This window comes from Pollachius pollachius (genome assembly GCF_949987615.1).
Source record: "Pollachius pollachius genome assembly, chromosome: 12".
In the NCBI taxonomy this organism is placed as follows: domain Eukaryota; kingdom Metazoa; phylum Chordata; class Actinopteri; order Gadiformes; family Gadidae; genus Pollachius; species Pollachius pollachius.
In genome coordinates this window covers 9,863,967-9,889,097 of record NC_136945.1, presented here as the reverse complement: position 1 = coordinate 9,889,097, position 25,131 = coordinate 9,863,967, and the positions used below count along the sequence as shown (strand labels likewise).

At 43.4% G+C, this 25,131-nt stretch overlaps 1 protein-coding gene across 1 annotated transcript in view; it reads left to right on the top strand.

Annotated features, from left to right (window-relative positions):
- LOC307083443 (A-type voltage-gated potassium channel KCND3-like) overlaps positions 1-24,431 on the top strand; it is a gene marked incomplete at both ends in the record, with an annotated part of 56,138 nt that extends 31,707 nt beyond the window's left edge. Inside the window, 5 exons of the mRNA XM_079747330.1 lie at positions 9,945-10,113; positions 13,056-13,157; positions 21,275-21,367; positions 23,442-23,728; positions 24,197-24,431. Of these exons, the coding sequence (XP_079603456.1) occupies positions 9,945-10,113; positions 13,056-13,157; positions 21,275-21,367; positions 23,442-23,728; positions 24,197-24,431 (886 nt within the window). The remainder of the gene's footprint in view (positions 1-9,944; positions 10,114-13,055; positions 13,158-21,274; positions 21,368-23,441; positions 23,729-24,196) is intronic.
- Between the last annotated feature and the right edge of the window lie 700 nt (positions 24,432-25,131).

Below are 25,131 nucleotides of genomic sequence, written 5' to 3'. Positions count from 1 at the left end.
CCTATTCCAGCCAAATCTGCTGCGTCACACACATGTCACACCACATCTCTCTATCTTCCCTTCCCTTGTCACTTAATGTGCTGTCCTGAAGTGGAATGGGCACCCCTCTTGAGTGATACAATAGCAGCTCCTCCAGTCTCCCGGGCCCCCTCGACAGCCTACTTTCTCCGGTAACCTACTTAGCAGTCGGCAGGGCCAGCATGGGATACCAAAGAAAGCTTTTCATTTCTGGTCTCATCTCATTCTCCCAGCGAAGAGCCACGTGAAGACAAAGCTGAATGGAGGTTGGGCTTAAAAGAGGGAACAGGAAGGAGAGAGCCAAGGGGGCCGAGATGTAATTAGATGGTCAGCGGGTAAAAGGAGCGACTGGGGCTTGAACTCCTGGACCCCTCACTGCAGCGGTGCTGAGATGTAGCGGTCAAATCATATTTCATTATTTGAAGCAGTTGATTGAATAAAAAGCTAAGGTTTATCGCAAAGCTAAAGTGTTTTGCTCTGCGATACTACATTTACATTGTAAATGTGGGTCTCTTATAACAATTGCCTGTATGTATTGGCCGCCGCCTTGCATTCACTCACTCGCACTGATTCTCTCCTGCATGGCCGACCGGTACATAAAGCGGATTAAGTACAGTCGAACGCCTTGCTTAAAGTCCCTTCAACCAGGCAGTCCTTGAGTCGCCTGCTGTACCTCTTGAGCCAGTGGTGCTGTTTTTTTGTTTGGATGATTAGGTGTATCCTCTGGTGCTTCAGACATGCACCGGTGTGAGGGGTGAGAATAACTGAACTGTAGGAGAGCTGCTGCTGCTTTACGAGCGTAACAGCGGTGTCCCGCAGGGTGAGTACAACCTATGCCTCCAATGGAGTGCTCAGGTCCCTTTGTCTCTGCTGGCTATCGTCTGCTTTATCTTCCGTAGCGGATATATAGGATATATTGGTCTGCACCACTCTCAATTCTACTTCTTAAACTCATCAAATTGGGAGGTCTTGTCATTCTACTTTCCTAATTGAGCGTCCTCCCTGAAAGTAACCTAATGTTGTTGAGGTCTCATCGGAGATAATACTATAAGAGTGTGTTTTCCTTATGCAGAGAAGCCTTTTAAAAACACAATGTTTTAATCAAGGTTACTTGGTTAACAAACCCTTTTCCTCATCCTCTGGCTTATAATTTTTATAGGCACCAATTATTTTGTGAAGCAATTACTAGTGATACGGAGAACCTTGTTAATATTAGATATATTTCAAGTAAAAAATCTATTTCCTATTCTAATAAGACTCCAAATCTTATCAGTTAACCTTAGAGAATAAGTATTTTTGACGTGACTAGTAACTTTTCCAGTTCACTAGAGTGAGTGAGGTTAACTCGGAATAACAATTTTAGCACAGTGTCATCTAGTGATAATGAATAGAATAGAGTTGTTTTAAAATGTCCTCCAGTCAAAACTGTAAATATGATCTGTTGGCTTAAAAACACCTTGAAACTTCTGCATAATCAATTCTTACCGCTGTGGTTGATAAGAACACGTTCATAATGATGGGGTAAGCTGAACAAGGCCCAACAATATTACATTAAAGTGATAGATCAGCAGGCCTGTAATGATTATTAAAACATTCTGTATCCTGAAGGAGGAGCAGTTTCAGCTGGTGCCTGGTCCCTAAACAAAGTTCAACCACACTGTGTCACTCTGGATTTGCTTCATTACCATAACCCCGGTGGCGAAGCGAAGCCGCCATCCATCACGCTGCTGCCATGTCTGCCCATTAAGGGCGACAATGCTACACTTCTCGCTTATTAATTGCTAACATTTCCTTTTCCCCCTGTTCCTCTGACCCAGCTACAAAGCAGGTCCTCCTGATTCAACGCTAATTATTTAATTCTCCATCTTATCAGGGGCGAGGGACAGGGGGTGGGGAGGGGGGATGCTGAAGCTCCATTGATCCAGAAGGGGCGTTCTCCTCTGCAGATGCTACTATACAGTCCCTATCCTTGGCAATAGTGAGCCGGCGTTGTGAGAGGTGTTGTACCCAGAAGCTAGAAACATATGGATTGCGGGTTCAATCATTGGCAGGATTATGCAGCCGTTACAGCTGGCCTTGTCCAACATTAGTCCCGCAAGAAGTAGGAAAGGTCTCTCCTCGGAAAGTTCACTGTGAATGTCAGTAACAGCAAGGGGAAGCTGTGGTAATGAATGGTGATGGTGCCACTGTACAGTACAGAGAGGCCAAAAGGGATGGTTGTAAAAGCATGTTTCTGCGGTAAGGGGTTACAGTTGAGCATGTGTCACGTAGTTGTCTTTGGTTTGTGGACAGTATACTGGCATAACAGTTAGGATGCTAAAAGATAAAAGCAATTTTAAAAGTTTTAAAAAAAAAAAGTTAAAAATTTGAATTTGTGATAAATTGGGATAATCTGGAGGATGCACCGTCTTTGTTGGTTTCAGTGCCATGTGCCACTTATTTAAATCCTACCTCTGAAACTGAGCCCTCAATAGGTGTTTCATCTAAAAGTAGGTTTTCTCCCATTGGGAAGTGCATTGTCAGATGTATTCAGGCTTTAGGGATGGGTTTCTACTACATTGCCAGATATATGCAGGCTTTAGGGATGAGTTTCCTCTCTCTGGGAACGACATTGTTAGATGCACGCCTTAGGGATTCAGAAAACCAATTCAGCCAGACTATTTGATGCCCTTTTCAACTTAGTAGCTGAGCAATAAACTTAAAGGTCAAATATTATACCACCAGGTGTATGTGTGATTAGCCGTTACAAGCTGTTTTGAAAATCTGCCTCTTCTGACATCACAAGTGGGCATGTCCACCTAGATGTATGACAGATAGATGAGTCACATCTGGTGGTATAATCTGTCACCTTAAACTTAAAAAAATCCATCCATAACTTCTTTATGATAGAAGGACCACATCGACCGGTGATATAAAAAGACCATTAAAAAAATACAGTTTTCATAATAAATGTGATACAATTAATCAAACTGCGTCCCGGCTTTCAATATGGAAAAGCCGGCTGCCTGACACTGCCCTAACCTTCCCAAACAATATAAAAGTGTCCTTCTGAAATGAATGCAATCCACTGGAACAATGTATAATTGTAATGCCTGAAACCACTTTAAGATTAACTATACTCGCGGCAGTTCAATGTAATCTTATTCTCCGTCTTTATGACAGTGAAAGGGCCAGTTTTAATCCTCGATGCCTTGCTCAGCACCAATACTCATTGTCCCTGATAGTTCTGCTGCCCCAGCACTTCTCCGAGGCACAGACTGTTCTACTTTTCGGTGGCAGAGTGAAAAACTTCAGAGGAGGGAAAAAGAAAAAAAGACAAATATAAATTTTCATCACATCCTTGGCATATCATGCTCCATTACCCCCGATGATGGGCCATGCAGGATTGTCAATGAAACCAGTGTGATGGGGACGTAAAGAGAGCCTTTCAAGGAACCGATGCGGCCCTCACTAATGGAACAGAGGCAGAGAACAATGAGTTACGATTTGGACAGATAAAATATGCAAGGGAGTGCAAAATTGATGCTGTACACCACAAAGTGCACACAAAGTACCAAAGCACACAGACAGTTTTCATCCATAAATACCCCACCCAACTCTGCTGTGTTGTATGTTCTACATTTGGACTGTCACAACTTTCAAAAAGCAACACAAAAACATTTATTTTAATATGTTTTTCTTTCAATAGACCTCTCGTGTGACAATGGGGCTTCAGCCTTGCATTTTGAACGGCGTAACACTATTGGGGTAAATGTTTTTCAGAACTATTGGGAAACAAGTCAAGAGCCGGCATGGAGTCCACAATGGATTCCACAATGGCACACAGAACGAGCTTTGTTCCAAGGTGTTGAGTTGGGAGTTAGTTATTCTCTGAAAAAGCCCCTTCACATCTCACCACTTAAGTGGCCATACGTGGCAAATAATCAATGTAATTCTCCTGCTTGAATATTACGGTGAATAGAAATACCATACATGCTCACAGGTTGTCCGACTCACTGTTCGATGAATACCCAGCATTCCAACGTTGTCATGTGGCATGCATATTCCATACCCTTGTTGATGTCGGGGTTTATTCAAAGCTAGAACCTGCATTGCTTCACACTGGTGGGTGGGTGTGTAATGTATTTGCCTTTTGCAGACCGGCTTCAGATTAACATGTGTCCTTGCCTTACTCAGCAGGGCTAACCAACTGACATTATCAAGAAAGTGGAATTTTCTCCTTTCTATCCCCAGGGACTGTCGCTGCATGTGTCTTAGAGCCCAAAGCCTCACCCCGACTCGCTCCGTTTTCACCGGCCCTTGTATTCACTCTTTGATGCATCGGAGTGGACCAAAGCATCTCCTTAGTTGTATTGCAATATAGTTGAGCATTTGAATGCAAGTCACTCCTTTTTGGCTGGGTAAACCTTATGTGCACAGATCATGTTGGAGGAATTATACATATCCAATGGCAGCAGCTCTTTAGATCCTCTCAAAACTCAGTTTTTCCATTTACCCTCATGGTCACCTGGTTTAGAAGCGGTTAGTCATTCATTAATTATTCAGTCATGTTTGTATTGAAGCACTAAAATACATGGGTAGAAGGCTGTGAAAGGCTTGTCTCCCATTGCACATGCTTTACCGAACCCGTTGAAAGCCTTTCCTAAATGTAAAAGTGATAGGACCAAACTGTGCTCAAGGGAGGGAGTTTCAGAACATGACGAACAAAGTGCCTCTGCCCACCTAAAAACATAATGGCCGTGCCCAAAGAATGTTTAGCAATCTGTCTACTCTGATTGGCTGTGTTTTTTTAGCAACGTAAAGCAGCGGCTATATGTGTAAATTGATAACTTCCTAGCCGAGGTCAGATGGATTTTCATTGAGAAAACGTGAATATCTGCAGGACCTCAAGAGGCTAGTGAAATTGTTTGAAAATAATACAATTGTGCATTATAAATGATATTATAATCAATGATCTCAATATCTTAATCTTTTTTAAGTATTCATGTATGTATAACAATGTTTGTTACAAATTATGAATTTTGATGAATCTTTTGAGAAAAGTCGATTGAACACATTCTCTCATATACGATATACGTTGTATGAGACCATATCTATTCATGTATTGATATCAAAATTACAGCGAAACTCCACTTTTCTTTGACTTCCCTGCTACCACAAGATAGAAACAGAGGTTGATTGTATTTAACTTTGAACACATCTGTTCCTGCCCGTGCTTGTGAAGAGGAATTATTGAGCCAAATTGATTGCTTTGGGTTTCACAGTGTTTTTGTTGGTGCACCATGTCCAATGCAATCTTTTTCATATGATGCCTATCAGAGCACATTCAGGGAGAGCTCCTTAAAACAGACAAAGGAACATGTTGTGAAAATGAAAAGAAAGACAACACAGTTTTTCCCTTTAATAACGAAGACATACCAGAAAATGGAAAAAGTGATAAAGCACAAGGCTGAATGATTGAACTGGCCGATTGATTTCTTCCAAGCCCCCCAAGGATTTGGACTTAATATGATGCACACAGGGAAAGAAAAAGTAAGTGAGTAATTAAAGCCTCTTAACACCAATTAACAGTTTAAATACTCCATCAGCTGTGTTGTTTGGCTGGCTGCTTCTTCCAAGTGTTTTAAACAACACTTCAACAGAGTGCGGAATGCACAGGTTAATACGATGAAACCTATGTATTGAAAGTCTGTTTCTTAATCCAAAGTAAATATCGAAATTAAACATAGCTTATTTTCTGTTATTAATATTGCTTTGCAACAAATTATTCTCCTTATATATTCTTGTGTTAAGAAAAAACAATTTATAGTATGATACCAAAGCATCTCTATAGTATGATACCAAAGCACCTTATATGTACAGCTCATGTTGGAGGAATTATACATATCCAATGGCAGCAGCTCTTAAGATCCTCTCAAAACTCAGTTTTTCCATTTACCCTCATGGTCACCTGGTTTAGAAGCGATTAGTCATTCATTAATTGTTCAGTCATGTTTGTATTGAAGCACTAAAAGGCTTGAAAGGCTTGTCTCCCATTGCACATGCTTTGCCGATCCCGTTGAAAGCCTTTCCTAAATGTAAAAGTGATAAGACTAAACTGTGCTTTAGGGAGGGAGTTTCAGAACAATAGTGCTTAGCTCAAGAGGTAGTGCTAGTTCGATCCCCAGCCCCTACTAGCTGAGTGTTGATGTGTCCCTGAGCAAGACACTTAACCCTAACCGATGAGCTGGAACATGGTTGACTCTGCTGTCGGTGTGTCAATGTGTGTATTAACCGATGTAAGTCGCTTTGGATAAAAGCGTCTGCTAAATGTAATTGTAATTGTGGTGCGTCAACCAGATCATAAAGCAGTGTACATTCTGTTATTCCAGAAAAATGTAGTGTGTGTGTGCGCACGTGCATAGTTACATGTCTGTGTGATGCAGAATGGGACATTATATCTGTCATTTAGTTCTTGGAAAACAGAACAACTAGATATTCTTTGTGCTGCTTGAGGTTTGCATCAGTCACCCAACACTCATGGGATGGCCATGCTGCCCACATGATTTGTATAGCTTGTTGTTTTGTTCATGTTGCTACTCATTACCTGACAGATGGGCATGTGACCATTATCTGATTGGTCATCGCATAGAAATTAAACACACACACACAAGAGCATGAAAGCATGCTGTTAAATTATCCATCATTCAGTAGTTACTTCAGTCCGATGTTCAAAATTCAGAAGGCAGTAGAATGCAGATTTTGATTCCTGAACCTTTAGAGTTTTATGACTAACAGCTAGTCCTGTGGTCTGGGCGGCAGTACTCATCTATGTATAATGAGGTTTGGTTCAGCAGAATCGGTCAGAGAGGCTCTGCTCAGAGCATGTCACCCCTATTGTCTGACAAAAAGAGTAGACGGCGAACTGTGAAATCATCCTTCTACGTTTCTGGTCTGGCAGTCACAGACAAAACAAGTAACAAGAAGCCCTCCTTCTGATTCGCCACTCAAGCCTTTCATTTCCTAGCTGTGTTACTTCAATGGTGCCTTTCATGTAGAAGATCTCTGAGCAGAATACACCTGTAAATTAGTTTAATTTCATTTTCAAGCAATAATTCACCCATTCAAAAACATAACAGGCTTTTCCTAATAGGACTGTATTACTTGTCTTTAGGGCATTCTCACCTGAGAGCCTAAATGTTAATTCTGATCTTAGTAAATGAGGCACTTCATAATTTTGTTCTTCTCCATTGATGAGGGTGTTTTAGTTTCCAACTTTTTGATTTTTTAATTTGTTCCTCATGCTGGAATCTCTTGCCCTAAGGAGGAAAATATTTAACACATCACTTTGACGTCCCTACCACACAGACGTGTATTCAGGGTGAGCAGAAGGGCCACCAAATCCTGCAGCTCCTGTACTTAATACGAGAGAAGGAGGTACACCTGTCAGTTCAAAGTAGAGGGAACAGGTGACTATCATTGGAATAAATGAATGAATAAAGAAAGAAAGAAATGCATAATATACCTCTGCATGTATGAGCATATTTATTCATTTATTATTATTATGTATCATTCCGGAAAGCCCGTAGGCTCCGATGTCGAAGCAGCGTGAGGCACGGGGTCTAACGATCAACGGGGGGCCGAGACTCTCTTGAGAGTGGAGACTTAGCAGAGAGGAAGTGAATGTCGGATTGGAAGCAAGACCGTGTAGCCAATCAGCGGTGAACTCTCGTCTGCTTGTGTAGTGTTTGGGATTCTAGCTACAACCCTCAAGGCACCACACCTTTTGGGTGAAAAGATTAAACTCTAGATCCGTCCTCACTGATTAGTTACCTCTCCACGCTTGTCTCTGTTCCGCTGCTGAGTTCGTTCTCATCGACACCCTGCTTGGCGACTTTAAAGTTTATGGGTGTTACTCACAGCAACACAGTATTTTGATACGTTGTATCTCTGACGATATCATCTGTATCGTATTAGATAAGCATCTGTACTTTACTGGAGTGGCCTTTCATTCCATTTCTAAACTGAAACAAAATAATGCTTTATATGTCAATTTACATATTGACAAACTCTAGCGTATGTGACAAGTTAATGGAGGGGCAGAGGATCCCTTGATGATCCACGATTCATTCAGTTGTAATTGTGGCTGCAAACTGCCTGCATTTTCTGCTCAATACAAAAGATATACAAGATCAAAAACGTAATTGCCATTACATTTTCTTTGGTGCTACTGCTGTACGTCAAATATGTTTACCCTTGTGAGATGGATTGATGGTGTGATGTCTTCATAAAAAATCGAACGTGAGAAGGCAGAAAGCTGCATTTCCAGTCTGATTTGCTCCTCTCAATCAAACCAGATCGCATGCTATTATCTAAATGACCATCATCTAAAACCAATTATTGTGATCACAGTATATCTTCCTCTCTTTGGAGTGTACCTCCATTTCTTTGGAGTGTTAGATGGAGACGAAGGGCATCCTGTCCGCCGTCATCCTCTGGGAACCGGCTGTCGCTTCACACTCCAAATCAACATCAGGACCCCATATAGGAGCCCATCCTCTGGGCACCGGCTGTAGCTTCACACTCCACATCACCATCAGGACCCCATATAGGAGCCCATCCTCTGGGCACCGGCTGTAGCTTCACACTCCACATCACCATCAGGACCCCATATAGGAGCCCATCATCAGTGCCAGCTCAGCAGCACATCAACGCCTCTTCTGGGCCAACAGTCGACCACCAACATCCTCTCATGGAAGAATTCCTTGTCCTCGGGACCCCAGAGTAAAGTGTGATAAAAAGTAAACCTGATCCAACCTGTCAAGGGCAAAAATTGATTTAATTAATTGCAATTTCCTAACAATTCTAATAAAAATGTAGCAAAGTATTTCCTTTGTCGCATTGTGAAAGCATTGTGTCTTTAGAGGCACCCGGAAAATCTTGTCAACATTTTTGACATTCACATAATAAGTCAGATTTGTATAGTTATGAAGTTATGAAGGACGAAAGTTAAGTCATGGGATTTTTTTCTATTATCTTTCTGATTATTTTCGACAAATATGCAACCCTTTCAAACCTGCACCACTAATACACGCAGGAGGTCAAACACAGTTGATGATCCTACCTTAGAAAATGAGTGGTGCTGAAGGTAAGATTAAAGAGCTATTATCTGAGAAATGGCATGAAAACAAATCGGCAAATTCTTGCTCTCTTCCACTCTTTTCTGCTCTCTTAACTACAGCACCTCAAACTTTCCATCCATACAAATGTTCAAATCAATACAGAAAGGCAACTAGCTGCCCATGACACCTCTTTTACCACCGTTAAGGGATTGCACCATGGTTAGGTGCTCACGCCAAACCAGTATGCCTTAAAACCAATCATTTATGCCCGGGAGTCGAGAATCACCCCTGGGCCAAGAGTCAGCTCTTCTTGGCGTTATTCCTGCGAGCACGGCTTTGTTCTCCCCATTGTGCAGAGAAAGATAGGGGTGACCCTCTCTCTCTCTGCCACATGTTAAAACCCACAACATTCACATCCCTTTTTTGGAAGGGCTATTGTAGCTTTCCTGGTGGAAAGTCCATAGCCTTGGAGGACTCAAAGGGAGTCTCTTGAGGAGAGAAGCTGGATGTGAAGAAAATAGAGTGTCAGAGATGGTTCTGGATATAGTGCTGGGAGAAGGACAGGGGGGGCAGTGTGTTACATTCCTGATTGTTTGATTTAGGGGTGCACATGCACAGCTCTGCTGGCATTGTATATATGTAAAACAGTGCAGCATCTGGTCCTCACAATTTCTTTCTCTATCTAATCGTCCCTGTTTTCTTCCCTTTCGTCACTTGCCTCTTTTCACTGGCATGCACATCTTTTTTTGTCAATTTCCACACACTGATTTACTGCTTTCTCTCTCTCTGTCTCTTCCCCCTTTCTCCCTCTCTCTTTCCCGGTAGTTATGGAGACATGGTTCCGAAGACAATCGCAGGGAAGATATTTGGCTCCATCTGTTCGCTGAGTGGGGTGCTGGTAATCGCCCTGCCTGTTCCTGTCATCGTCTCCAACTTTAGTCGCATCTATCACCAGAACCAGAGAGCAGACAAGCGCCGTGCTCAGAAGGTACAGGTGAACACCTTTAGTCATCCGACGCCGCGGAGAAAAAGGAAGACTTCTCTCTGTGCCCGTTTGTTTCACGGTGCAGCCACAGCGTCTGAGCATATTTGCTAACAGACTGGACGTGTATGTGAGATATGTGTGTGTGTGTGTGTGTGTGTGTGTGTGTGTGTGTGTGTGTTTGTGTTTGTGTGTGTGTGTGTGTGTGTGTGTGTGTGTGTGTGTGTGTGTGTGTGTGTGTGTGTGTGTGTGTGTGTGTGTGTGCGTGCGTGTGGGTGTGTGTGTGTGTTATGTAGGCCAATGGATGTGTGTGTGTCTGTGTGTGTGTAATGCAGGCCAGTGCATGTATTTGTGTGTGTGTGTTTGTGTGTATGTGTGCGTGTGTGTGTTTGTGTCTACTCAACTCTCTGAGTAGTGACTGTGAATTGGGCATGTGTTAAACTTATATATTTCTTTACAAACCCATCAGTTTCTGCCTGCTTGCTCTTGCAGTAAGATCACCAGCATAGCCTCACATGACCTGAGGCGGCCTGCCGTCTGAGGAGACTAAACGGGAGGTGGAAGTTGTTAGAGCGAGGCGCTTGGTCAGGGGTCAGCACCCAGAGACTGGCCCGCTTTATATATTCTGACATTATTAGACTAATGACGGCAGGTTTAAAAGAGTACTTAATGGTGTGCTCCCCCACTTCCTATTCATGAGCGGTAAAAAAAAGGAGCAGGACAGGATGAATGGATGCACCTGACCCCCAAAGGAAAAGTAGTCGTGTGTCACCTCGGCATAGAGCATCATTACCCTTGAAACCCTCATTATACCGTGTCCACTTCCTAAACGTATTTACACACAGACAAACACACACCTGCGGTAGTTAACTTGGACGTGCTAGTGCTTGACCTTTCTCCTGAGCGCTGAGAGCAGCCATTAGACAGAGCTGCTGATTGGTGGAGGAGATATGTGGCTGGCTTAGTCCTGACGTTGCCCTCAAGTTTTAAAGCGGTGTAAAACTTGTTTAATTTCAAAGGCAGGCCTGTTTACTTGTTTACATGGCAAGTTTTTGATGTGTTCAAATTCAGCATCCAGAGTAAACTTCCCTAAAGACGTAGTCCAATTAGGGTGACAGTGTACTCAAATATCTATCTCAAATTGTTATTTATATATATATTTATAGTGGCTCGTACTCTCTATTTGGAAGGGAATGATGCAATTCGACCTGATTAAAACAATCTGAACGTAAGCATGAAAATGTACAAATGGTATGTTTTAGTGGTTTCAGGTTGGCCCTGTTCATGCGCCCCCTTTTACTTCACGTCTCATCTCCAATATCCCGACACCTCCATGCAAGTGCCTGTAGATTAACGCCTCACAAAAATAGCACATCCGTGTGTGTGTGTGCATGTGTGTTTGTGTTTACGTGTGTGTGTGTGTGTGTGTGTGTGTGTGTGTGTGTGTGTGTGTGTGTAAGTATATATGTGTTTGTGTGTGTGTGTGTGTGTGTGTGTGTGTGTGTGTGTGTGTGTGTGTGTGTGCGCGCGTGTGTGTGTGTGCGCGTGAGTGTGTAGACCACGGTTGGCTCCGCTTGGTGACTTGTGGAAAGAGAAAAGCATCCTTCCAGGAAAGCCAAAGAAACCGGTGGCTGTTTCCGATGCTATTTCAGCGACGCTGATGTGCAGTCTATTTGTCGGCGCGGTGGAGAGTGGTGCTGAGGCCCTGGACAGGATAAGGTCACGCCGGTAATGGGGCCAGGTCAAGTGGAGAAACACGGAGAGAGACGGGGGAATGGACCGGGGGAAAACTGAAGGCACGGGGGGAAGAGAAAGGGATGAGAGACGAGAGAGGGGAGGAAAGAGAGCGAGATCATGGGGAACATATTGAAAGGGAGAGGGACGGGCATTGGCTAAAATATGGGGGAGAATGAAAGAGGGGGAGGCATAGTGGACGCTGACGGATAGGGGGGCGGGGGGGAGGGAGACAAAGAAATTGAAATTGAGGTGAAGGAAATGAAAAGGCAGGTCGAGAAGAGGAAAGCGATCTGGGGTTGGCTCGGTGTCTGCGTGGTGTCGCGGTCTCCAAAGCCGTCAGCGGCCGGGTGGACGGCGAGCCGGAGTAATGTGGAATGATACAAAAGGGCTGTTTGTGTGGGAGGAACACTGGGTTGAGAAACTAGTAAAACTCTAATGTACCTTTAGGGCAATGAATTACAAAGATGCCCTCTATTTGTCCTGAGGAATGGTTTCTGTTTTGGAAACAGTAGAGGCTACAATTGCGGGTGTCCTTAAAGTATCCAATCCACAGTGAAATCCTTTTCTGGGGTTTGGATTTTGTGAATTGACACAGCAATTTCCTGAGTCTACATATTTAGAGGGAGAGATAATACCACAGTCAATTCAAAGTGCTTTTCAGATTAGGTCGTTTTTATATTTATGATTAAATATTATTCAAATTATTATTTTATGTCACTGTGGTGGTAGTAGTATTTGAAGTTGTAGTCCTCATTACATACAAACTTCAGGATTATTAGATGCATAATCAGCCATTCTTTGCATTAGCCTCTTAGCCTTAGATTGCATGTTTGTGGTTCCTCACTTCATCTCACATTCTTTACTCCGACATTTAAATGTTTTACTGTAATCAGCCAATAGTCAAATACATTCATTCATTCATTTACAATATATTGATTATTACAACGTTGTTTTTGAAATGAATGAATGAATGTATTTGACTATTACTTTTACCAATATTATCTATCAATCCAGCTATCCACCCATCTCTCTATCTATCTACCTGCACTCCCATATGTGAACACTGTACGATGAAGTATTAATTACTATTAATAACCACCTACCTCTGTCGTTCTACCTCTTGTCCGTACGTCTCAACGTCTGCGTGTCTGTCTCCTGCCACCGCGCACTCCCTCCCCCACTGAACCCGGTCTTCTCCCCCCCTGCTCTGCTAACAGAAAGCCCGGCTGGCCAGGATACGCATCGCCAAGACGGGCAGCACCAACGCCTTCCTGCAGAGCAAGCGCAGCGGGTTGCTGGACGAGCTGCTGGAGCTCACGGTGAGAGAACCCCCGCTCCTCTTTCATGGGACTCTGGTGTTTTCAGGATTACAACTACACACAAGGGAAAACAAAGGCAACATCATAATACAGACAATGATATAAGACAGAAGAAAAATCTATGTTTATATATATATCAAAATCGATGGTCCACAACAAGATGTAGGGTAATCGAAGAATAATGCGTGACGCATTGGCTATGAATCCCTGGAGGTGGAGTGGAGGAGGGTAAGCTACCATAGAGTGCATTCTTCATCAGTGACCGGCCGCACAGCCCATTATCCTGCTTAGAACATGTCCACTATTTCATTATAAGGGTGTTGATGCCCATTTTGTGGCCATTCTGTCCCAAGATGTTAACTTTTAGCTTGCACTATTTGCTGGCTTCTTCGAAACACAATTAGTCTGACTAATGACCTGGAACACAATCAGTTCAAACATGAAATCTTATAGAAAGAAAATGTCAACTTGCTGCTCAGGTATCTTTTTAAGGACTAATCAACGGAAAAAAACTCTAAACTTAGTCCCGTCTGAGTCCCGCCAGCCAGACTACTTTTTGATGGGAGACATAACTTCCAGGATTGCATGGCAATTTTTTGCCGTGCAATTGAATCCACACTTTCTGTAATATCCAATCCTCCTTCCTTGTATTCCATTCTATGGAAGATGTGTGTCTTTGTAAACTCTAAGGCTACATTCAGTCTCTGGCGTAACACAGTAGGATTGCAACAGATTGTAGGATCATTGATGGTTGGATCCAAATGCACTGACGTCCATGCATAACTCATAAGTGATATTGTAGTTTCGCTTTTTGTGTTTTTAAAATAACACATTTATGTTAACAAAGTCATGTGCTTTAGAAATTATGAGGAAAGAACTTTCAGTTGATGTGATCCTACAGCAGTGGTCTCCGTTAGCTCAGAGTCAGACAGGTAAAGATATGCACTGTGAAATTCCTTTTTAAAATGATATACTGTATATATTTTATTATACAGTGTTACTGATAACCGCAGAGTTTTCAGAATATCATCCACCGGTGTGAAAATACCCACACGGTTAGAACACTAATGTTGAGAGTTAACAGGGTTATAAAGCTCACAGGATGCTGATGTGAGGTTGAGGAAATGTTTCACATTAGTTTATAGAGCGGTGATGACCCTCTAGCCGCTCTGTTATATTACAACTACGTCAAAGCAATGCAGTTATTGAAAGTGCATCAACACCCCTCTAGGCAATCAGAATTTAGTGTTCACCCAGTCAATGGTTGGAATGTTAATATTCACAATGGATGATATAGCCATCGAATATATTTTGGGGGTCGGTAAATCAGAGTTTGTACGATAGTGGTGTTAAATATGTTCTGACCAGCAAGGGTAAAAGTTGTTACGTTCTAGAAGGTCAAGAGAGGCGGTCAATCTTACCCCCCGTATTAGGCTGGACCGACAGGTAATGGTGGAGGGGCTAGAGTAAACCTTATTCTGTGCTTTATCAGCACAGATTGCTCTAACCCTTGGAATGCTTTTCTTTTTTGGCCTCCATTTAAAGACTTGTCTAAAGATGCCCGGCCTTTCACCATGCTGATAGCTCATCTAGGGACTGACCTTTGGCCCTCACTGTCATTCCTACTGGAAGTGTTCAGCTTTGCTTTAGGATTTTGGGATCCTGTTTGCAAAAACTGTAAAAAAAAAAAAATAAAATAAAATGCATAATGAAGAACGGGCAAGGAAAGTATTTCTCTTGAAGTTATAATCCAGCTAAAACACTTTCACATCGTTAAAAACTTCAATTAGTGATGTACAACGGTCCTAATTCCCCGTTTTATTTCACCTTGCAGTGGCTAAGCTGAATTTCTCTAGAGGACACTACATCAAGCTAAGACATTGCTGCAGTAGTTATAATGGGGTTTAATAGAAGAGTGTGTCTTAAAATCACTGGAGCATCAAACATTAGTATAAGATATTAATTTCATTCCCATATCACAAAAACCCAAGGGTTGTGTCTCAATCACTGCTTATGAGAAATCCATAATTTAGTAAGAGGACACACATTTTATTGCAGGCCCATTAGACTGCATAATGTTGTTGAAGTACGGCCTTGTTCGAAGAGGAATGGGCCTGCCGGTCAGTGTTTTCCAAGCTGATTGGTCTGTTCTGGCAGCCGGGTGCCCAGACATGGCCGAGGCATTTGGGACTTGCAGTTTTTCGCCTGAAAGCATGGCGTAGTGGAACAGCACTGAAAGAACTGCAGTTGGGTGTTAGAATGCACTTCTAGCTAAGCTAGAGTTAGCGTTGCCAGGCTAGCTCTCCCAGCCGAGTCACAAGCTGTTTAATATTGTGGCCGTTTGATCGCCCATGTGGCTTGTGTAGAATATCATACTGCCCAATGTCTAGCTAACTTTAATACTTTAAACACAGCTTTAACTTCAATCCTGGAAGATAAATGCTGACCGTGGGAAGCCTGACACGACAGCCAGTGACAAATTATAAATAACGATAAAGGACAAATCTGAAAATAGCCCCTGGGGTGCGTTGTCATCAATAGAGGATTTATAATGATCTCAAAGTGTTTTGGGCTACTTCATTATTTAAGGGTATGCCATTATTTTACTTTTCTGTAATAGATGAGGCTTGGGTCGTGCTAACACTTTCATTCATTTAGTCATACAATTTTGCGGCAAATAAAGTTTTAATCTGGTCATACTTTGGTAGCTTGTCATCATGTCTCACTTTGTTATTATTATTAGGATGAATGAATAAATCATGTTTAGTAATACCAAGTGTAGCAAATGGTAAACCACTTTGCTCCCACCCCTACGTTGTTCATATACTATATGTTTTGAAAACATGTCCTGGTTCCATACTGTTTATACAACCTTGTGTGGTTTGTATAAGGTGATATATCCATTCTTGATCCATATATAAATAAACATGCATGGACCTCGTGCGTCAGTGGGCCTGCTTCCAGTAACTCCATCCCAAATGTGATGGAGTACAGTGGGAAATCTCATGTGTGAGGGGGTTGAGTGGTTTTAGAATTATCATATAAATATCTATCGGTGCAAAGAAAGCCGCATGCTCTCTCGCTTTCACTTTTGCTCTCTCTCGCGCCCTGTCTCTGTCTTGCTCCCTCTCTGTCTCACTCTCTCTCTGTCTCTCACTTTTTCTCTGTCTCTCTGTCTTGCTCCCTCTCTGTCTCACTCTCACTCTCTCTCTCGCTCTCTCTCTCTCTCTCTCTCACTCTCTCTTTCTCTCAACCTCTCTCTGTCCCTCTCTTTCTTTCTCTGTCCCTCTATCTCTCTCTCTCTCTCTCTCGCTCTCTCTCTCTCCTTGTTTTTACTCACTTTCTCTCTCGCTCTCTCTTTTTGTCTTGCCTCTCCGTCTCACTCTCTGTCCCTGTCTCTCTCTCTCCCTCTCTGTCCCTGTCTCTCTCTCTCCCTCTCTCTCTCTCTCTCTCTCCCTCTCTCTCTCTCTCTCTCTCTCTCTCTCTCTCTCTCTCCTCGTTGTTGAATCGGCTGCCAGAGCCCTACCATTAAATTATGTTCCTGTCGTTTGCGTCAGTCCGCCCCGTGCTATTGCTATTGAGTTGGTGTGGGAGGAGGACGGAGTTTAAACTTGAAGAAGAAGAATGTGTGTGTTGTTTCGTTACCCATGAGAAAAAAAGATAAATGTGTTTCCCTGTGCGAGTCAGGCCAATTAGGGTTGTTCACAATTGGTCCTCTCCGAGAGGTAATTGCACTCTTTTCATATACCTACCATACCTTTTCACATCTAGTAACCAACAGCGCAAAAGAAATCTTCGACCATTCCGAAAAGAAAATTAACAACTTTAAATCAAACAGAGCTTTGGTTTAAATAAAAAAAAAGTGTCTCGTAAACAACTGATTACTTTAATTAGTAGGGTGTTTAAACTACATCACACCCTGAAAAAATTGACTAAACGGGAAAAGGGAAAAACAAAATACATTAGAATTCACCTCACAAAACAACACCAAGTAACGTTATTTCTATTACTAGCTGAAAGACAAAGTCATGGTGGCGAAATATGTGTTAGATGTACAAGAATTCATGGACCATCTTGGAAAATGTATAAAGGTGGATCTGATCACCACTGCAGAGAATTACAGCAATCTGGTCACCTCCGCCGTAGACGCTGCCAGAACCACAACACCGTCTGTAACAGCCTCCCCTCCCACCCCGCCCAAATCACCTATAAGTGATCTTGGGTGAAAAAAAATGTGGAGATGCATAAAGAAGAAAAGAAGAAATAAGAGCTGGACCGGGGGATAATCTACATACAGAGGGAGGCCTTTCAAGTAAAAGGAATGCCATTCTGTTTAAAGTGTTGGGTTGAGTTTCAAACCATGTGAATTTGCAAGGGAACAGGTATGTGTTTGACCTTGGTTCTTTGTCAAGCTGTCAAAGAATGTATGCCAGAAAGAGTGGCGATTTACATTATTGAAAATCAAGATCTCCCTCTGGAGAAAGTGGCCATTCTTGCTGATAAGCTCTTGCTGACCCATAGACCACATTCACAAGGTGGTTAGAAGTGGTCACCATCACTCTTCCCTGGGCCCAACGATAAAATCGAACAGAAAGCTGATCCTATGACTCACCTAGTTTGTCGCTAACGTAGTTTGAAGTGTATTTTTCAGTTCGAGGGCCTTTTTCAGTGTCCGACGTTGAAGAAAATGAGAGACAGGGAACTTGTTGGTTTCACGAGTGTTTACGAGTGCCAGTTCACGCCTTGGCTCTATTGGAAGGACCTCCTAGACAAGATTATTTCAAACAGTTTTGTGTCCTTGCATGATAGTGATGCTGTTAAGCAATAGGTGAACATAAGAGGTTTTTAGAGAGTTACTTTAATGTGTTCCCAGCATGGCTGTTGCACGAGCCATGTCTAAGAAAATTGCTCTAGGTGCAAGGAGAGTGGATACAAATGCATTTTCAAATGATTAGTGATAATATAAACAAGAGTTATGTCATTTGTATATCATTTTATATTAAAATTACAATTTAATATAACCATGACACCCTCCCTTTACCAAAAGGTGCCAGAGGAGGAGTTTGATGAAAGAAAGGTGTTACTTTGTCAAAGGTGGTGCTTTAGGGCAAGATGGGCAACTCATGCCACTTCTGGCCAGGATAAGGGTCCTAGTGTAACTAAAATGGTCCTTACTGTCGCACTGTGACAAGAGATACTAGCTCTTGTCAGGATTGGTAAGACACTTCACAGTATATTTCAAATAGTCTACTGGCCACAAGGTGTCCTGTTTGCCAGCTGACAGTACAGCCTAACCAAAGCTTGCCGCTTGCTCCCCTGCAACCTTTCAGCATGGTTTTAGTGGATTGTGTTGGTAACCGTTTTAACCATCGTTTGTGGTCTCACTCATTTCCCTGAAGCCCTCCCACTTAGGGGAATAGTAATAGTTCCCAGTATTGTGAAGGGTTTTGTGCAATTCTTGACTTTTGGACTCGCTCAAACAATTACAACAGATCAGGACTCTAACTGTATGTCAAAAGCCTTAAAGCAAGTGCTACAACAGTTGGGCATCACTCATTGCCCCTGTGGTGCATGTCCCCCTGAGTCTCAAGGTGCTGTCGAGAGATTTAACCAGACTCTGAAGTATATTTTGTGAGCTTACTACCTTGAGTTTAAAAGGGATGGGGATGAAAAGGTCCCTCTCGTGCTATATGAGTCCGAGAGCTGGTTCAGGAATCTCACGGTTTTAACCCCAAAAATCGTGTGTTTGGACATCATGCGAGAGGCCCTTTGAGTTTGCCTAGGAAACAAATGTTACAGACCGACACCTCCTCCTTTACACTGAACCTGTTGGAATATATTAGCATTTTTTAACACAGGCTACACTGTGCCTGTGAATGAGACACACATGCGATGTGGGTGTTAAAGTCTTGGTTCTGCTCCTTGTTGAGGGGTCACCATTGTATGCTCGCTTCTCAGGCCCTTATACCATAAAGAATTGGTGTGGTTATTTTGACCTTCTTATCACCTGAATCAACTGGATCACAAAAAGAAAATGAGGATGTGCCTTTTAGATATTCTGAAGGCCAGTGCTGTCTTGCTCCTCTCCTCCATGTGATGGAGAAGTCAGCTGTTGTCTCTCCTTCATTCTTCATACGTACATTCTGAAATGCCGGCCCGCCTTCATGCATCTTTCACAACTGAAAGAAGCGGAAAAGGCTGAGATCATATGTCTCATTGATTCGTATCGCACCCTGTTCTCTGAGAGCTAAACCTACCAAATTGAGCAAGGCATTGAGGTTGATGTCACGCCAATTAAACAAATTGTAGATCGCGTCAACCCAGATTACCGTGAAGTTTTGTGTGCTGAGGTTGAGTACATGTTAGCCCAGTTCAATTCTGTAGAGTCACTGTTTTTGGATGATAGACCAGACCGTTCCTTTAATTTCTGTAAGGGTTATGGTAGACTGAGTTCAGTAACAAAACTTGACAGGTATCCTCTGCCTCGGATGGATGAGTGCGTTTATGGAGCGGGGCTACTAAATTTTGATAGCTACGCAGATACTGGCAGATAGACATAAAGACAGACAATCAGTTATCATGGTGGCCAATAATAAAACGACAAACAATCAGACAGCATGGCGGCCAATTATGCATAAAGTACAGCTACATCAACATTAGGTGTGATGCCTGTCTATGTTGGGCTTCCAGGCTAGCCGATCCTATAGTTTCATGTAGCCCTCCCGGAGAATCAAAAGAAAGAAGATAGTTTTGACTCCAAACAGTGACCTGATAGCTGCCGCCGGGGCTGATGGTCAACACAGAAATGTCAGGGTCAGGCGTCAAATGAGACCAGCAAATCAGCCTCTGACATCGAGAGACACCCGTCCCCTGGTCTCCAAGCAAACATCACTGCTGCATCAGAAGCGCTCTGAGGGGGCAGCCTGTCATCGTGAATGGAGACATAGAGCCATAACAAGCCTGTGGCTTTTTACTTTTGGGGGTTTTGTGTGGGAAATGGTGTGTCTGGAATTCAAACAACGTGTCCCAGGGGCCGGTCAACCTGCCATGTGGCGTTTGGGGGGGGGGGGGGGATGGGTTGGGGCACTAAGGTCTGTCCGACGATGGTGATATTTTTGGAGCTGTTGTCGACCAGGGACAATTGTCACATTGGCAAAAAAGGACCTCAAAGAGATGCTTGGCAGTCAGATAAATAAATAAGAAATTGTAACAATTTCTCTTGCTGGTCTACACCACTTATCATTCTCTTTATTTGAGCATGAAATTGCAGCATTCATTTGTTTCCCTTATCTGAGTCATTAAATATCACCATTATTTATCTAATTCAATATCAACATTTTTGAACAAGTCCTTTTCTTCCTTGAAAGGAGAAATGATAAAAGTGTACTTCCACACTTTGATAAATAACAGCAGAGATGATTGGGCATTCCAGAACAGCCACCCAACAACAGATAACAACAGAAGCATTACTGTGTGTAAGGTTGCCTAGTTCACTTGTATCTGTCAAAAGCAGAGCCACACTCATTGTGTGGCTGCCATGTTAAGGCAGACAGTCACTATACATGCTGTTGGTCTCGGTGAAGTGTAGTCATTAGCACTGCAGGCAAGATAGAGGGAATGAGCGTTCAGTTGAGCTGAATTCATATTTGCAAAAAGCAATGACTTATTGGCCTGTATTTCATTTACATGCAAACAAACAAACAAGAAGAGTGAACCATGAAAGGGAAGTCAACAACAAACATGACCCAGTATTTCATGGTAACAACCTGGGAGGAGGCGTCATGCTGTCGCTCTCTGCTCAGGAGTCCTGCAGTAAAGTAGTTCTGATGGATCCAGTAAGACTCGATCCAGATCTCTCTCTGTGGGAGGTCAAATATAATAAGAGTGACCTTCAAAGCAAAGGCCGGAGTAAAAGTTACCCTATGGCCATGCTGATCTGCTTCTTAGCTAAACGTGTGTGTGTGTGTGTGTGTGTGTGTGCGTGTGTGCGTGTGCGTGTGCGTGTGCGTGTGCGTGTGCGTGTGTGTGTGTGTGTCTGTGTGTGTGTGTGTGTGTGTGTGTGTGTGTGTGTGTGTGTGTGTGTGTGTGTGTGTGTGTGTGTGTGTGTGGCCGCCCAGGGCACAGAGGCGGATGAGCAGAAGCTGAGTAAAAGCGTGTCTCTGTTGGAGAGTCAACACTACCACCTGCTGTACTGTCTGGAGAAAACCACAGTGAGTACATGCCCACACCATCGTTCAGCTCATATCCCCATCCCTTATGCCACACATGCTGCTCCACACGCATATGTGTGTGGAGCACAAATGTGAATCCATCCCTAAATGAGAATTATGGATTCAGACACAGTTTAGAGGAGGATGAAACCATAAAAAATTGTTACATTTTCAACAGATGAAGAAATATGTATTTTGCATGAATATAGAAATAAGAAGATGACACGATGGTGTACCAGGGACTTTCCCGTGTTATCAAGTCATTGTGACAACTACTTTGTTTTGCATATGTAACGTTTGTCCTTCAAGCACACAAGCTTGTCAGGACAAACGCAAAATAATGTTTTTAAAATTTCCGTGTCCAAAATAGACTTGAGTCCTCAACAGAGTGAGCTACAAAATAGAGTCACACTATCGCACTCTGTTCAAGCCACTTAGATAATATTTCTCTTTTGGGTTGCATTACAAGTATGAGATGATATTTGCACTCTGTGTGCTGTGGGCTTCAAAGTTTAAATTAGTTGACCATTCTGTCCCCTCTTCTAACAGAAATGATCAGGGTTTATGTGTTTCTGGTGTCCTGGATATCTTTATTTGCTTGACTTATGCTGATTTTTCTTCATGCTTTAAAACCGTACATGGTCATCATTCTCTGCCATGTTTATGATCAGTTGTGCAAACAACTTTTTTTGTGAGTTACTCAGGTGAGTACCAAGAGAAGGTGTTTGGTACTCACCCAACACGTAGCGTTGTTTATTAGCAAGCGCTTGTGCCACATTCACGTGCTCCTTGCTCTCTTCATGTTTGTCGAACCGTGGGTGGTTGCAATTCTTTGAACCTGTAAAGAAACACACCTGTTTTGTTTACTAGATGTGGATGCGAGCGGCATATTTTGCACCACATTCCAGTGCGCTCGTCATTCGTTTCGGTCCACGGCACATCTTGGAGCCGCTTTTCGGAAAAAAAATATTTTCTTCTGCTCCAGCTCCTATTGCCTTTTCTTTGCAGGTGGCAAAACACCAAAGTAGCTGTTCAATGTATTTAGATTTTTGGACATCTTCCAGAGCAGTCCTCTCCATTAAGTGGTGCCAAGATACAAGTGTAGTTGTGTTTTGATGACCTGACGGTTAGTTATGCAAAGGCGTGTTAGTGACAAAAGTGACGTTACTCATCCCTGATTATGGGCGAGCATGCCTACTTGTCTACCACTTATGTGCACCCCTATTTATAATAATTTTGACTTGAAAATGCATTTCAAGGATTTGTCCCAGCGACAACCAAAAATAGTATTTCCCTCATTTCATATTCTTTCCTCATGGAATTCTGCAGAGTTAGTGAATTGGGAACATTATAAATCTACTGTTTAACTTTTTACTTTCATCTTCTGAAAGGATGTGATATGTTTGCAGGTGTATTCTCTATGACTAGAGCTCTATAAGTACAAACTGATCCCAGGTCAGATGCTTCTGCTGTCTTCCGCACAGTCAGCTTTGGGCAGTCCAAGATCAGATTTAGCTCCCGTTGTGATCCAGTGATCCAGACCACATCCCTAGGTGGACATATTGCCCTGTGTGGAAAAGCAGTCTGTGTATGATGTGGGCAAAGCAACTGGCTACTAACCCCACTGATCCTATTACAACTTCTGCACAGCAAAATGACCAATTACTTTGTTTGTTTCATATTCTATTCTCTCTCTCTTTCTCTCTCTCTCTCTCTCTCTCTCTCTCTCTCTCTCTCTCTCTCTCCCTCTCTCCAACAATTCTAGATAGTTAAGGCCAAAAACATATTGAAATAAAACAATCACTTTGAAGTATTTAAATAGGATTTGGAGAAAACTGGTTTATAGTAATCGTGCACTCAATAATTGTTCCTAAGTGTCACATGTGAAAGGCTTCGACCTGGAGGACATTCAGCATGAGCATGTTGACCTTTTTTTCTCCGGAACAGCTCACATACGTCCTATAAGAGGGCTTCTCCTCTTGGTTACTGCATCTGGTCTGTCTCTACATCATCCTCATATAGTCCTCTCTCTCTCTCTCTCTCTCTCTCTCTCTCTTAACCTCCCTCCCCCCAGGCCCATGAGTTTGTGGATGAGCAGGCGTTCGAGCAGAACAACCTGGAGACGGCGCTGCAGAGCTACACCTCGCCAAGCCCCTCCCCTTCCTCCAGCCACGGAGAGTCCACCTCCACCTGCTGCGGCTGCAGGGCCCGGAGGAAGAACACCGCCCTCCCGGAGCCAGAGCCGGGCCCCAGCCCGGGCTCCCAGTCACCCTTCCGCCCCCACCACCCACAGCGCGGGCCCCTACAGGAGCTCAGTGCCATTCATATACAGTGTGTGGACCCCGCGTCACACAAGACCAGGTGGGACGTGGGGAACATCAGCCTGGCTCGGGGTTGCTTTACTGTTAACGTCGCTGTGACAAAGTGTTTTCCCCAAGTCACTATTCGAGATAGCTTTAACAGTACCAAACATTGCCACTTGAGGGCACTGTTTTGGTACCTGTCTATTCTGAAAAGCTACATTTTGAATTCAACTATTTATTAATTAATTTTTCGTTATGAAGAGTCTTTTCAGGAAGTTGTAGGGCGTCTTGAGTCTGCTCATACCAGCAGTCACGGTCTGGCCATCATTTGGCCAATCAGAAAAAAGATATTGAAATAATTACATTTAAAATGTGAGGAGAAAATCTTTAGTTGTGGGGCAGCCCCGACATATTTAGTTTGACCTTGGAACTGAGGACCCTTGGTGTCTGTCCATCCATCCCTCCCTCCGTCTTCCATCCCTCCCTCCCTCCCTCCTTCTGTCTGTCCATCCGTCCCTCCCTCTAGCCGCAGCAGTCTGAACCAGAAGGCCGAGGACGGCGGCCGGGTCAACTGCCGGCGGGGCCAGGTCACCACGGCGATCATCAGCCTCCAGGCGCCTCCGGCTCTGACCCCGGAGGGAGACGGCCTCCACGGGGCCCCCCACCAGCGCCGGCCACCCCCTCCTCCCATCCCCCCTCAGGCCCCACCCAGCATCCAGACCATGAGCAGCTCCCACATAGTGAAGGTCTCCGCCCTGTGACTCCCCCACTCGATCACTCTCACCCAGGGGGAGGCAGAGACCAGGGTGGGGTGGGAGTGAGGGTGAAGCCTAAGATATCATTAGCATTGGCCCAACAGGGTCCTGTGTCTCTGTGTGCCGTCAGCCACCAGCCGGTCGCTGCGGCGGTGGAAGAGGAAGCGGCACAGAGAAAGAAAGCATTAGGGGTGTGAACTTGTCATATTCTGTAAGCCACAGGTAGATGTAGAAGGAATATCTGGATTTTTCCACATTTTCTTCTTCAGTTGAAAAGGGAGATCTTGAGAATTTGCCAGTGCCGGTGCAATCATGGTATTCCTTTAAAATGTGACAGAGAGACACATGCTGTGCCATAAATTATGCTGAAGTAGAGGGAGTGGGCATAATACACTCTAGACTGTGTATTCCTTTGAGGATGGATAGACACAAAGGATTGACTTCATATGTGTTGTTTTTTAATGTCTTCTTTGTCTCAACTCAACAACTTGAAAAAAAATGCATAATGTAAGTGTACATTTATTTTCAGTATCATATGCACAAATACGTAAACTGTGTGTGTGTGTGCGTGTGTGTGTGTGTGTGTGTGTGTGTGTGTGTGTGTGGGTGTGGGTGTGTGTACGCACAATTTTTGTATGCGAGTGCAAACTAAACTTGACTTAACTAGACTTTTTAGAAGTATAGACTGCAGTAAAAAAAACCAAAC